The sequence below is a fragment of the Protopterus annectens genome, chromosome 4.part0, assembly GCF_019279795.1.
Source record: "Protopterus annectens isolate FY-2018-M chromosome 4.part0, PAN1.0, whole genome shotgun sequence".
Taxonomy (NCBI): domain Eukaryota; kingdom Metazoa; phylum Chordata; order Ceratodontiformes; family Protopteridae; genus Protopterus; species Protopterus annectens.
Window position 1 is genome coordinate 52,897,813 of NC_056733.1, and position 15,638 is coordinate 52,913,450.

The following is a 15,638-nucleotide window of genomic DNA, read 5'->3' on the forward strand; positions in this document are numbered from 1 at the left end:
GTCTTTCGAACGCCCACCCAACCGTGGGGAGGACATGCAGACTCCACACAGAAGGCACTCTTCTCACTCCAGCCGAGAATCGAACGGGAGAACCTCTTGCTGTGAGGCAACAACGCTACCGCTGCACCACCGCAGAAGTCTGATAGTTTAAACATATAAGGAGTGTAAAGGTATTACCTTGTGTAAGATTCTAGACTAAGATGTTCGCCAATGTGTTAAAAACATTACAGTCATTTTAGGCTGATTTAAATGTAATTATTGGTTATGATGTCATTTATTTGATAAGATGGTGAGTGGATGGAGTGGTCATTCTGGATATATAAGGCATTTTGGTTTGGTGGGAGAAGAGCTACTAGGGATGAGCTGTCCAGATGTCAGCTATTTCATGTAGCTGTAGCCCCCCCCCCCCCAAAAAAAAAAGAAAAAAAAAGAGGTCTTCAGGTTTTCACTCCATGGTACAGAATTCATAAGAGTCATGACAGTTGAGTCTTAACATCTTGCTAATACCCACCTTCAGGCTGTGTACTCCCTTCCTGTAGGAGGGCTTGACCAGTCAAGCCCAAGGCAAATTTGTGGTTATAAAAAACAATGGAAGCCAAGCTGTTCAAACACCACCAGTTTAATGCTGATCAGGTATCTTGGCCATTCACCTTCTCAGGATAATTCATCATTTAAACAGTGTGTCTTAAATACAGGAAGAATGCCCAAGTAGCAATTAATTATTCTATTAATAATCAACTTGAACTAACTCGAGTTAGCTCAAAATGGAATAACAAGGATTTTGGAAAATGTGAACAGTTCATGAAATCCACAGTGTGGATACAGAAATAAAGCAAACTGAAAATAAGTCCCAATCAAAAAAATGTATTTACGTGAATATGCAGTAATAAAATAGCATGAATGAGTGCAGACAGACCTTATGTAATTGTTATGTTTTAAAGTTTTGTTTTTTATGTGTTGACAGCTTTTTAAGGATATCACTGTCATGTAAATGTCGGGAGCCATTTGAAAGTGCATAATGCTTGGAAATCCCATGGCTATCAACACACAAATGTGAAAACAAGACGTCTGAATTAAAATCACCACAGAGTAGTCCCCTTACCCCAGACTACAGCAATCTCAGAGGTCGTGTATATAAGTAGCAGGGGGGGTAGTTGTACCACCCACCACAAAACACTTATAATTACTATTGCAGTGAATTTTGAGGTTCACTGTTTTACGTGGGATTTACACATTACTATTCACATTTCTATGACACGCATTTACAAAATCTCTCTCTTATGTCATACAGCTTTATTGTCTTGTCAGATGAAGTAGACAGTGTGATAACTGTCCTTTTTAGGCCCCAAATGCATGCTAATTTGCAACCCTTTCACTGTAACTTTGTAGCTGCCACTCTGGTGTCCTAGTTTGGAGCTGTAGTATCTCTGTTTGTTTTGTGCTTAAGAACTGCCTCATGTTATGCACTAGGATGCACAACTGACCTTTGAAGTTGTGACTAACAACAACCTGTCAGAATTAGAGTTTCGCAGTTGCAGATTCTGTACCCATGAAACCACAAGTGAGAAACCCTGAAAGTTTGCCAATCTAAAGTGTTAGGAGCACAAATACAGCACTGGAAGGTGAAAGCAGTGCATCAAAACTCCATCTTTGGACTCTGCTCTCCATAAAGGAGCAATTAACACAGCAAACGGCAAAATAATGTCAACACAGCATAATACAGGGGAACGCAGGAGATGAGAATGAGATGGGTAGGATATTAAATACCACACGCAGAGTATGGATAGTGTGTAGTACAAGTAGCTCACACATGGCCCTTACATACTCCATACGTGAAAGATTCTGACCCAAACAAAGGAACATCTACAGATTCTCATTTTGTACCTCCTTGCATTAAAGGACATGCCTACTCCTAGAGACCTTCACAGAAGCGGAACTGATTGTTTTTGTGTAGATGGGATATATATATTACAATGAGAGGAGGTCAAATGGTAAAAATGACTGGTGCTGTCGAAAGGTTAGCAAGGGGGTGATGCAGAAGGAGAGGTATCATGCTGACTGTGGCACGAGGAAAGGGATTGGTGCAGCCAACAGCATGTCATCAAGTGCACAGCCATATTGTTTATGCAGGTGGACTGGACTGCATACAGGCTTCACAGTATACAGACCTTTTATATTATCTGTAAGGATGCACAAAAGTCCTTACACAAGCCATCTAGAGAGCTTACCCACATGACATCTCCCTAACATTTTAACTGTGAAGGGCTTCAGTTCTATCATGTTTCGTTTTGGGGTGGGTTTATTTCTATATATGCGGCTGATGACAAGAACAGTGTTTTTACTGTTAGTGTTCACTACATCATGTGTATGCAGGACAAGTCAAAATAAAAACAGTGTTCCACACTTAGGTGGACAGATGTATTCGCTGGATTGTTACATTTGGGGAACATAAGATGATGCTGCATTTATGCATGTCCTTCATGCCCATTAAATCTCAGTGCACATACAACATGTTGATTGAAACATTAGCTGTGGTGGCAAAGCAGGAGAGATGGCCATAACTCTGCTGTATATTTGAACATATTGTGAAATAGTAGTAATTACTTTTCCTTATCTAAGCTGTTATGGGTGTCTTTTCGAATGTTACCAATAGAGCACTATAGCCCCAACAAATCATAATAGAACAGACCCAGTATTGCTTTTATTTCTAAAATAGATTCTTGCTTTTGCATACCTTCCTTTAAGATGTAACTGAGGTGTTCAGCACACCACTGGAACTTATACCTGGTGAAACAGCTCCTGTGGTTAAATTTATTTTTTTTAATGAAAACTAAGCACCTGCTGGAGCTGGCATGGTGAGGAGAGGACTGAAGTAGCTGAGGCAGCTCACCTCTGCTCTGCAGGTGTGGTGTGGGAATGCATGCTTTGGACATATGTTCCCATGGTTGAATCCCTGGTGGACACCCACAAATTAACACTGGCTCTGAGGGGGCTGAGTTGTCCTTAGTGGTTATGTCACTTATGGAAGTGACATACCCTTCTTGATCCCCATTGCATGCTGATCCCTTGATATGTTATTAGACATGTATACTGGGAGATACAGCTGTAAAGAGAGATGAAATAAACCTAAAATAAAATAAGAGAGATGAAATAAACCTAAAATAAAATAAAAATGAAATAAATAATGCCTGCTTCATTGTTGGCCTCTCTTGGTTGGCTGTTGCCCCTGTGACAGTAAACAAATGGGTCAGTAAACTGATAGTATCTGATGGCTGGCAGGGCAGTGTGGGTAAAAACTAAAGGCAAAAAAGAAGTAGAAATTATAACCCTTCCCCCTTCATTCTAGTCGGTAACTCTCCTTTTTACAGCAGGGCTACCAGGAACACAGCGTACTATGGGTTCCTGGCATAGCTGCTTGTGTGCAGTGCCTGTTACAGTATGAATTCCAAGACTACAGACAAGTAAACAGATAAGTAGGACTGTATGAGTGATCTCAGGTAATTGTACCATGTAAGGATGTGAAGTAATCTCAGAAAAGGAGGTTTTTCCACATGGATGCTAATAATCAGTTCAGGGTCAAGCAGGAGATGCTACTGCAGACAACAATTCCCGCAGTCTGTAACCTACCACTTATTCATGTGGGTTGAGCAAAGCCAAAGTGCATGGATGTTGTAAACGTTGGTGCCTGTGCTAAAAAAGCAGCATAGTCTATGTAATGTGAGTCATATATTGCCACTGTGTCTTCTGAGTGAATATCTACTTTCTAGTGGAATTATCACTACACGGATCCTCTCCTTGATATCCTCCCACAACTGTATTAATCCTTGTTGGCCTGGCTGTCTGCAGGCAGAAAGTGATAATATTCCCCCAGTGTGCATTGGCGACCTTTGACCTTAAAGGACTTGGCTTGCATGTGCTGATTGACTATCCTGTTCATGGACCATACACTCATTTATTCACTGTACACTTCAAGGAAAACAAAATACATGCTCTGTACAACACCAGATCTAAATAGACAGACAGATACACATGCATGCATGCATTCACCCAAACATGCACACTTTTTTTTTTTCTCTAGATAAACAAACATTATGCACTTAAGTTACTCCAAAGACACACTTCTATCCTTGGACTACTCTCACTTGTAAGATCACTGCAGTTTTTATAGGTTGCATAAAAACTTTATACGTGAACAGTATAAAAACTTTATGCAACCTATGATACCATTTCATATTTTAACATTGCCAAACTTTTATTTGCCTTTGTTGTTACTCACATCTTCAACAGTTTACACATTCATTTTCACAGGTTGGGGAAGTATTCCTTTCATAGCTACAGCAGTTACTTGTCATACATTGCTCTGTCCCAGAAAATGATTGATACCATTCACGCAGTGCAGTGACATATTCTGGATTAGGTCAGAAGACTTTGCTACTACTGTGTTATGTATGGTTTTGTATCTTAGGCTTGAAGAAGCAGTGCCATAACTATGGAAGGAAAAGTGTTGCAGAGAGAGCCAAAGATAAAATGTTTTCTTGTGTAGCCAGCACTTTCACTTGCAATACTGGAATTACTTCGAGCCTTGCAGAAGCCCAGTTCTAGCAAGTACTTCATGTTGCTTGAGGGATGGGGAACAAAAAGAGGCTCATCAAATGGAACCACTAAAATAGTTAACAGAGTTGTGAAGGCTGGAAGCAGAGGTTTTGAACCAGTGAGAAGCTGGGGCTCAAGAAAATAGCTCAACTTTTCCTAGGATAGCTGCATGTGCAGACTTGTAAAATGAGCACGATTAGGAAGAAAAGCAGTTCTCTGATGATGGCTGTTCAGACTCCACTGTTTTTCATTTCACATCTTGGTTCAAGATGTGCATTTTGTATTTATGAATGAGGTAATGTACCCATGGGACAATGTGCATTTCGTATTTGTGAATGAGGTAATGTGTCCATGGGTTGAGATGCAACCATTCTGTCTCTTTGCTGATAAACTATACATTTGAGTGGCACATTTCTATAATTATTTGGCACACCAAGTTTGAGCTATAACCTTCTACTCTTTGTTCCGTTTTAACTGATTTTCTATGGTTCTGTTACACAGTTGTTATGTCATCATATTATGAAAGGTGTGTTTATTGTAACTAGCCTTCTTTGTCAACCATGACCAGTCTAGCAGCAAAAAAGCAATATTGTGATTTGAACTTGAAAGGTTTTTTTTGTCTCGGCAGCAGTCTCCTAACTCGCTTATGAGGAAGAAGCTGCACAAAGCTTCTAGTGCCTCTTCGTGTACCAAACCATCTCCCAGTGCATTTCAAAACCATCCTTGTGAGGATTATGAGGATTCTATCGCAGCTTTGTTTGAAGAATGCTGCATATAAAGAGGCATGACTGTCAGGTAAGTCAGTTCCTTTCTCTGTCATTTATCTGTCTAAATGTGGATTTGACTTTTTTTTTTTTTTTTGCACAAATGGCCAGGGGTTAGTAAGGCATATGACCTCCAAGGCAGTGGTTTCACTCTGCATTTTAAATAAGCACACAACAGTACATTGCGTAGGCAAACAAATAAATTAGATCAGGAAAAAAGTAGAAAATGCCTTTATGAGAACAGGATGCACCGTATCAGTAACACTGGCTACAGGAATTATTTAAAATCATTATCACATACATTCCAGCCATACTGTGTGGTACAGGTTTAGTTCAATCTGTCACCAAGGCTGCATGTTAAATCAACCAAGCACCCAGAAGGGCAGATTAATTAATACAAGACAAAAGATGACACACCCTGAAAAATCACAGCACAATGTTGATAAGTACACTGGTACATGAGCCTAACCAAGAACTGAAGGTACTCAAACCCTCTACATCCTCTTGACACAATTACTGATATCTCAAAACTCCGACCACTAAAAGGATGCAACTCTGACCTACTTGTAATGCATTTTAAAATTAGAAGCCTCCTTAACAAAGTTCATGAATTCCATGCCGCCATTCCCTGTACTCCCCAGATATAGCCACAATTACTGACTCCTGGCTCAAGCCACATATAAAAACTGCGGAATTACTTCCTGCTAGTTATAGCCTCATCAGAAAGGCTAGACTATCCAAACGTGGAGGTGGCATTGCTATAGTGTTTAAAGACAATGTCAATTTAGTATAACTCAACACTTCTCCACCTCACCTCCCTACAGCTGAAATTTTAACAACACTTCTAGATATTGAAACCTGAAAGTCCAGTCTCATAATAGCCATCTATCTCCCCCCTGCAAACAACCTCACGCATATTGAAGACATCCTAGAATGGGCCTTCTCCAATTTTTGTCAAGAAACTATTATACTTGGTGACTTTAACCTTGACTGGCTTACCTGTTCATCTAACTCTCCCATCAACTTTATTAACTTATATGCCTTCACCCAAAGTATTTCTCAGCCTACACACATTGACAAGGTCACCAACAGGCATTCCTTACTTGACTGGATTCTAACAAACAAATCCAATAATAGTTATGATACTGGTTGTCTCCTTGATTCTCTAAGTGACCACTACCCAACCTATCTTATCAGAAAACGTACACATAGTACCAACAATGTTACATTCCACCATGTACGTAATAAAAACAGTTTTACCCCTCTATATTCAACACACTTTATGAGAGTATGATTGGTCACCTCTAAAAATCCTTCCATTGGATCTCGCAGTAAAGTACTTTAATGCCTTCCTGCAAATACTTAACAACTTTGCTCCAATCAGGAAAATGTGTGCTAAATCCAAACAACTTCATTATTTATCTAAATAAACTATTCTTCTGCTTAAGTAAAGAGACAAAGCCTGGACTCTTTCACAAAAACAAAACTAAAATCAATTATGCCTCCCCATTAACAGCTCTGAAATCAATCCAAAAAGCAAATTAAACAACATAAAAAACTTACTTTCAAACATGTCAACTGAAGTACGAAAATAACCCCCAAATATTCTGGCAAAAAATAACCTCCTTCTTAAACGTGGAAAACCTACCACTCCAGCCCCAACAACTAACTGCCCTACAGACTGTATAGCTACTCAATTCAATACCCACTTTATCACCTCAATAACCTCATTACTTAACAATACAGTCATTTCCCCACTTTCCGTACCCCCCTGCTGATCTCAACGCTCCTCCCTTCTCTCTTAAACCAACCCAGACTAGTTATATACAAAAGTAAATTAAAACCTTGTACTCTTGCTGCAGGTCAGTTACCAGGTGATTTTTTTTTTTTAAATTTGCTGATACATCCATCTCTTACCCTATATCTATACTAATTAATCGCTGTCTCTCTGAACAGTATGTTCCTCTTCTTCGGAAAATATCCCATGTCATACTCCTTCACAAAGGAGTTCCTGCCACTGACCTTTCCATCTATAGACCTATAGCCATTCTTTCACCACTAGCCAAAATCTTACAGACATTAGATTACCTTCTTAAGAACAGCATACTTTCTAACACTCAACATGGCTTTCACCCCAAACTTAGTACTAACAAGGCTCTTATAAGTTTTACCAATACTGTAAATCACCTCATAAACAAAAAGCACCTTGTCTGTGCTACCTTCCTTGATATGTCAAAAGCCTTTGACATGGTATCTCATCAAGTACTCTTCAACAAACTTGCTTCTTTCAATTTCAGCACTGAAACCCTATGCTGGTTTTATAGTTATCTCTCTAACTGTAAGCAATCCACCTTATGGGATAATAAACTCTCTCCCCTACTACCCATTACTGTTGTGTCCCACAAGGTTCCATTCTTGGCCCACTACTTTTTATTATTTTTTATTATTTTTACTAATGATCTTTGTTCCACAGCCCAACCTGCCTTGATCATTCAGTATGCAGGTGATGCTTCCCTTATCTGCTGCGTCCCCACCTTAAATATACTCCAAGATAAAACTTAGAGTGCCTTTCATTGCATTGAAAAATACTTATCAGACCAGCAACTCATGTTAAATCCCAACAAAACCAAGCTTATGGTCTTTTCCAATTCCTCCTTAAAAAACAAGTAAGCACCTCTCTCTATCTTTTCCTCCAATGGCACAATAACTGAACCCGTAGAACAAACAAAACTTCTTGGTGTTACTCTAGACAACGGCCTGAAGTTTGATAGGCACACAGCATTAGCAATCAAAAAAGTCCTCATAAAACTTGGTACTCTTTATAGGGCTAAACCGTATCTAACTAATCATGCCAGACTTACTACAGCTAGGACTTACCTTCTATCCACCCTTCTTTATTGTTCACAAATATTCACCAACTTTCTTAAATTAGACTTGAATAACCTTGAATTTTGTTATAATAAAATAGCTAAATTCGCTGCCAACCTCCCATTAGATCACATCATTGTACTGCTCTACACCAACTAAACTGGATAGAACTCCCTAAATTACTCACTCTCAATCAGCTAATAGTTTCCCACTCTGTTATCCATAAACCAGACTACTGCCCAGCCCTATCTGACCTTGTTCAACCCTCTACTTATCTTATCTCACTCAGGTCAGCAGATAAAATATTGCTCAAAGTTATCAAAACCCATAACTTTCATGGTGATTCATTATACAGCCATTCAATAACCAAGTCTTGGAATTCTTTTCCCAAGCACCTTCTTATCCATTCCTGATACTCACAACTTCAAACAGCTTCTAACAGAATATTTTTCAAATCACTGGTTATGTTCCTGCACTTCCTCTGGCTAAGTTATTCCTACCCCGCTCTTCTGTCTCCTATTTTTCCACACTGTTAGCTCTTAGCCTATGAAACATTGCTAAATTCAGACTTGTATTTTCATTTATTACACTACTACTCTCAAAAAAACATCTGTGAGTTGATATGTTGATAAGTATGTAATTTTTATCTCTATTACAATTATATGTACATTGTCTTTTGATGATGTCATGCCTTATCATATTGTACCATGTATTATTTTATCATTAACATTTGTAACTTTACTTGTACCATGTTTATATTATTCTTTAACATTTGTAACTTCACTTGGGAGCTTTTCTCCCTGGGTCTCCACTGAAAACGGGATACTTGTCCAGTCGGACACTACCCGGTAATCAAATGTAAATAAATAATGAAATATTTTTGCCTACCTTACAGTATCCTATAGGTGTGATGCAGGCTAAGAAAAAAACTTACTTCCCCAGTGCATGCTGTAGTTAGGTAAAGAAGACAGTGAAGGTTTAAGTATGCATCGTGAAGATGCAGGTAGAGGTAAAGCTTTCATGTATTTTATGGTACACTCTAAGTGGACATAGCCATGGGCTAATGTAATTCATAAGCAAGACGTAGTTACATCCTGACTTTTTCTAATCAAGGCAAGTTCAGAGAAGATGATAATGTGGTTGAGTTTAAAACACCTGTTTATTCATTTGCACTGAAAAAGTGTGGTCATTAGGAGTCTGAATTGCTGATGTCTTTTTAACATCTTTTCCTGAAGTTATTACTTACATTAACAGGATGTTAAATTGACAATTTTAGATTTTTTTGTCTTTCATATATGTGCGTGTGTGTTTGCATTTCATTCGCTAGACAGTATATCTCAGCAGGAAAATGTATATGATTATTAAGTAGAAGGAAGGGATGTCACTGGAACTATAATTCACAGTAATTGAGGTTTAAGGACATTGGTGTCTGCACATGTACTAAAGCTGAGTTTCTTCAGAAGGCTGGGTATCCCATTAGTGTGTCACAATCATACCATGTGACACTGTAATGGAAAAGAAAGGCTGCATCAGTTAATGTTCAAGATATGGTTACATAATGTGACATAAAGAAGACAGGGTGCCTTAATCTTTCCAGAGCAGTTTACATTTAATAAATTTGTTAGCAGTTTCTAAGGTGTAAGTAAAGTGCTTTTTATCATGTTAGAATATAGTTATGGATGTGAAATAAGTGTATATCCGTCTATGTATGTGTGTGCGTGTGTGTGTGTGTGTGTGTGTATATATCTATATATATATCTATATATTTTTACATATATATCTATATATTTACACACACACACACACACACATACACACACACACACACACACACATAATGCATTATCACTTTATATGAGTGCTGACCAAGACGGATATATGCCATGGAAGTGGCTGTTGTAGGTCTTCTAGTAAAGATGTTGATGACAAAGCATTGCTTGCCTCTGTTTATTCATTATGATAATTTCTGAATAAATGTCTTATGAAGTTATGTATATTCAATGATGTCTGCTTGATGCCCATGCACTGGCCCAGTAATCAAGAAGCCTCAATCCTGACCACTGACACCAGTGAGGGGCATCCACATTGGGAAGGATAACAAATACACACACAGTAAAGAACAATTTCCCATAAGAGCACACAGAGATCACAGTCAGTCTGGGGCTGGTCTCTCCCTTTATCTCCAGTAAGACTCCCCAATGGCACAGCTATAGGGTACAGATCTCAGCCGAGTAGTCAAGCCAGAACCTCCAGTGCCCTCTCTGTCCATCCAGTCCTTCGTGTCCCTGCCCAGGTAGCTGACACACACACACACACACACACTTTGAGATATGTTTTATATACAAATAGACACACACTTTGATATATGTTTTATATACAAACACACAGACACACACTTTGAGATATGTTTTATATACAAACACACAGACACTCCTGGGAAGGCTGCCACAGGTTCTCCAGCTATGCCCCTCCTACCAGGCTATAAGGTAGAAATCACTGCCACCAACTACTCGTATCAGCTACTAAAAAGGCCCTTACCAAAGGGTGCCCAATTATTACTGTGCAATATTATTATCCAAACAGTAAGTGGACAAACAGAAGGCTTACCGGAGTGGCTTTGTACAGTATCACCAAATACATGCAAGTACTCTAGAGCTTAAATTATCTCTACACAAAACAGCCACAGTAGAAAGGTTTAAAAATATTTAGTAATAAATAATAAAAATACAAGACAAATATTCTCAGTTCAACACAGTGATCGTCAAGAAATCACAGGAAAATAAAATAATACAGTAGAATACTCTGACATAAATACAGAAAACAGCTAGACTAAATCTGACTAAATTCCTATCTAACTAAGCAATCACAGTTCTAAATAAACTTACATATAGAGCAAAGGCAGAATACTGGTGATGTTGTCAGGTTCAGACAAAATCCAAAACTACTTGACTTATCAGCTTTCTTCCAGCAGAGTACACTGTGGTTACATTTTTGAGTTCAACATTTAACACAGTTTTCTTACATTTTACGAGGACAAGCCTGTAGATTATATTCATATTTACAATTACAGAGAATTATGTACAAAATTCTATGTAGCTAGGCTGGCAGCCTTCATATATCTCCCCCCCCCCCCCCCGGAGAACTGAAGTTAGTTTTTCAAGTGACCCTTGAGAAACATTGCTTGAGAGGGTTAGGTCTGTCTGAGTATACCTTACCCCATTCCCTGTCTTGAGATCCCAACTGCATTGGCATTGCTAACCCCACTGCAGTGCTGCACTGACATATCATATGGTTGCAACCCTAGGCTCCATCTTATCAACTTGGCATTTTGCTGGCTGGCTCGGTGTAACCACATTAGGGGATTGTGATCTGTAACTACAGTGAGTTTTCTTCCATACAGATTTATTTATTTATTTTATTTTATTTATTTTACATTTGTTAACTGGGCTAGTCTAGCTGGATATATGTCCATTTTCAGTAGAGGCCCGGGGAGAAAAGCTCCACAAATAAATCAATTACAAAGAGACATATTAATAAAAAGTTGAGTACAATAAGAATATACATTTAGTAACAAGAACAACAAAATACCTAAGGCACACCAAAAAAATATAGTAGTTCAGTAGAAGCATCACAATTAAACAGCTAAAGATTATCAAAATTGTTTTCGATAATCTGTTGGAGAGAAAGAAGTAAAACAGGGATTAATGAAGAAATACAAGGGAGGAGAAGAGTGAGAAGCAATGGTCAGTAAGGAGAAGAAGTAAGAAGATGGAAAAGAGGACAGGGGAGAGAAAAAGGAGGAGTGGGTCAGAGCATAAGAGGAGAGCAACAGGGCGATAAGAAGAAAGTATATGTATAGCTAATAAGTACAGTGTATAGTTATAGTAGAGTAGGGGGAATGAAGAAGGTTAGTCAGGAGTCCTACAGGAACAAAGCCAGTGATTTTGGAAGTACAGTTTGATTTTTTGTTTGAAGAGTGGTAAGGAGGGGATAAGAGTGATATCAGTGGGTAGCTGATTCCATGTTCTGCCTACAGTATTGGTGAACAGAGAGTCACCAGCTAAGTTATGGGATTTTACAGATTTGGTCATGAGTTTAGAAGAAGATCGTAGGGAGGTAAGATTATTATAAGGGATTAAAAGTTGAGAAAGTATAGGGGTGTTATCAGGTTGGTAAAGTATCTTGTGGGCAATGGTAAGTTGTGAGATCATAAGGCAGTTTTGTAGCTCAAGCCAGCCTAGGAGTTTTAGGTTATGACAGTGATGTGTTATAAAAGGGTTACTGGTGGCAAAGCGGGCAATGCTATTGTAACAGGTTGCTAGTTTATTTAGGTTAGCCTTCTTAAGGTTAGTGAAACTAGGTGAGGCGTAAAAGAGAGTAGATATCAGATGGGAGTGGGCGATAGTAGCTCTGGTAGAAGGTGTAAGAAATGGTTTAATACTGTATAACGATCCTATTTTTTTGTTAACTGTTTTGATGATGTTATTGATGTGTTGATCAAAAGAGAGATTGTTGTCGATGGTTATACCTATCAGTTTAGTTGTCGTGTCAGGAGAGATGACAGTGGTATCATTAGACATGATGTTGAAATTTAATGGGGAGGCTCGAGTGGTAGGAGTGAAAAGGAGAAGTTTAGTTTTTTTAGCATTGAGGAGGAGGTACCGTCTAGTAAACCAAGTTTCTACAGTGTTGAAAGTAGTTTGAGTTAGAGAGAGTAGCTCTGAAGAGGTAGATGCTGAACAAATAATAGTGGAGTCGTCAGCGTATTGGATGCAGGTAGCTTGAGGGATTACAGTGTTGAGATCGTTTATGTAAAGGGAGAAGAGAAGTGGGCCGAGAATGGAGCCCTGTGGGACTCCAATAGAAATAGGCAATAAGGAAGAGATATGATTGTCCCAACGAATGGCTTGATGTCTGTTGCTAAGATAAGAAGTAAACCATTTTATACCCAGGTTATCAAATGAGAGGGATTCAAGGATGTTAATAAGGGAAGAGTGGTTCACCATGTCAAAAGCTTTAGAGAGGTCAATGAATAGAGCAGAGGTGAAAAGATTGGAGTTACGATAGTTGTTGATGGTGTCAACAAAGGAAAGGAGGGCAGTGAAGGTGCTATGGTGGGGTCTAAAGCCATGTTGACAGTTGGCTATTATGTTGTGTAAAGAGAGATACTGTATAAGTTGCTGATGGATACATTTCTCCATAATCTTAGCTAGAGGTGAGAGAAGAGCAATAGGTCTAAAGTTAGTGTAGTCAATAGAGTTACCACCTTTGTGTAGTGGGATGATATGAGAGACTTTCCATATATCTGGTATGGTTCCCTCTTGGATAGTCCTATTAATGAGTATAGATATGGGTATGCAATCTGTTTAGCAGCCTTTTGAAGAACGAGAGAGGGGAGTTTATCAGCAGAGGGGGTGCAGGGTTTCAGTTTGAGAATAAGCTTGTAGATGAAAGAGGTAGAGATAGGATGAAGAGTGAAGTTGTGGGGGGAATCAACAAGATTATTTGGAGGGTAAAAGTTATTGGCATTCAGTTGTCTAGCAAGAGATTGAATGGTTTCTATAAAAAAGAGTTAAAAGTGTTTGCAGTATGGTTAGGGGTATCTGGGTCTGCGTTTATGGGGGAGGGAGTTTTAGCTGTTCCAGGTGAAAGGAGTTTCTTGATTGAAGTCCAGAATTGTTTGGGTTTATTTAAATGGGTTTGTTGAAGTTCACAGTAGTAGTTTTTTTTGTCAGAGATTATAGCTTTTTTTGTAAGATTTCTAAGTTGGCAAAAATGAAGAAAATCAGAGCTGATTCTATGGTATCTCCATTTGGCCCAAATTTTATTTTTAGTATGAATTAATTTCTTTGTTTCCTTTGAGAGCCATGGGGCTATATTAGACTTCATTCTAATAGAGCGTTCAGGGGCATGTTTATCCAAAATGGAAAGGAAGGTTGAGTTAAAGAATGAAACTGCTTCATTAAGAGGAAGTGATTTCAAGAGGTTCCAGTTGCATGTTTTGAGATCATTTTGAAATAAGTCACTTTTAAAGTGTTTGGTCGAGCGTATTATGGATAAGGCTGAAGTTTCTGCAGTGCCCACAATATGGCTAGACATTCCTTTTCTACAGCTGCATAGCATCCCTCCCTGGGTTGGAGCCTACGACTGAGATAAACCACTGGGTGATCTTCTCCCTTTGAAGAAATCTGGCTAAATACAGCCACCACCCCATGGTTCGAAACATTCACCTGCACAACAAATTCTTTGCTGTAATCTGAACTGTCTAGCACAGGGGGTACTCCCAAAGCTTCTTTAAGCTTCTGGAAGGCCTGCTTATATGCTGGGGTCCACACTACCTTATCTGGCCTGCTCTTCCTTGTAAGGTCTATGAGAGGAGCAGCTATGGTACTATAACTGGGGACAAACTTTCTGTTGTACCCCTGCTATGCCTAAGAATGCCCTCACTTGCTTTTTGGTAACAGGTGCAGGCCATGCCTGAGTGGCTTCCACTTTGGCAGGTTCTGGCCTGATCTTACCACTCCCCACTCTATGTCCCAGGTAGGAGACTTCTGCCATACCCACCTGACAGTTACTCGGCTAAATGGTCAATCCTGCCCCCTGTAGTCTGTCCAGCACCTCCCTGACATGTTGAAGGTGCTGTTGCCAGGAATGGCTGTAGATGTCAATATCATCTAGGTAAGCAAGGGCACACCCTCTTGCTTCTGCTAGGGTATGATCTTCCAGCCTCTGGAAAGTTGCTGGGGCATTTTTCATCCCAAAGGGCATCTTTGTGATCCCATACAAGCTAAACGGAGTCACAAAGGCTGACCTCTCTTTAGCACTGGCAGTCAAGAGCACCTGCCAGTAACCCTTGGTAAGATCAATGGTGGTAAGATTCTTAGCCCCACCCAGCTACTCTAGGGCCTTATCTGTCCTAGGCATGGAGTAAGCATCTGAGTCTGTGTGACTATTTAATTTCCTGTAGTCCACACAGAACCTGGTGCTGCCATCCTACTTTGGCACCAGCACCACTGGGAATGCCCAGGGACTATTGGACTCTTGAATTACCCCTAGTTCCAACATCTACTGTAACTCCTTCCTCAGAGTCTGTTTAAGTCTCTCAGGCACCCTGTAAGGAGCCTGCCAAATAGGCCTTTGGGGTCCTGTATCCACCTGGTGCTGCACCAGGTAGGTGCACCCAGGTTTCCAGTGAACATATCCCCAAACTCCTGTAACACTGCTTGGATTTCTCAAACCTGGGTAGGAGATAGCTGCTGGGACATTGCTACCCCTTCCATTGAGGTGTCAGTCCGAGTCTCAGTAAGGAGATCCATCACCAAATCTCCCTCGGACTCCTCCTGCAGTCCACTGCAAATAGTCAGCACAAGGGCCTCCCTATCATGGTAAGGTTTCTTCATGTTAACATGGTAC

General features: G+C 39.6%; 1 protein-coding gene across 1 annotated transcript in view; it reads left to right on the forward strand.

Moving 5' to 3' along the window:
* LOC122800212 (endonuclease V-like) overlaps window positions 1-15,638 on the forward strand; it is a 1,155,665-nt gene that overhangs the window by 1,122,035 nt on the left and 17,992 nt on the right. The window contains exon 6 of the mRNA XM_044069707.1: window positions 5,222-5,388. Within this exon, the coding sequence (XP_043925642.1) occupies window positions 5,222-5,371 (150 nt within the window). The 3' untranslated portion in view covers window positions 5,372-5,388. The remainder of the gene's footprint in view (window positions 1-5,221; window positions 5,389-15,638) is intronic.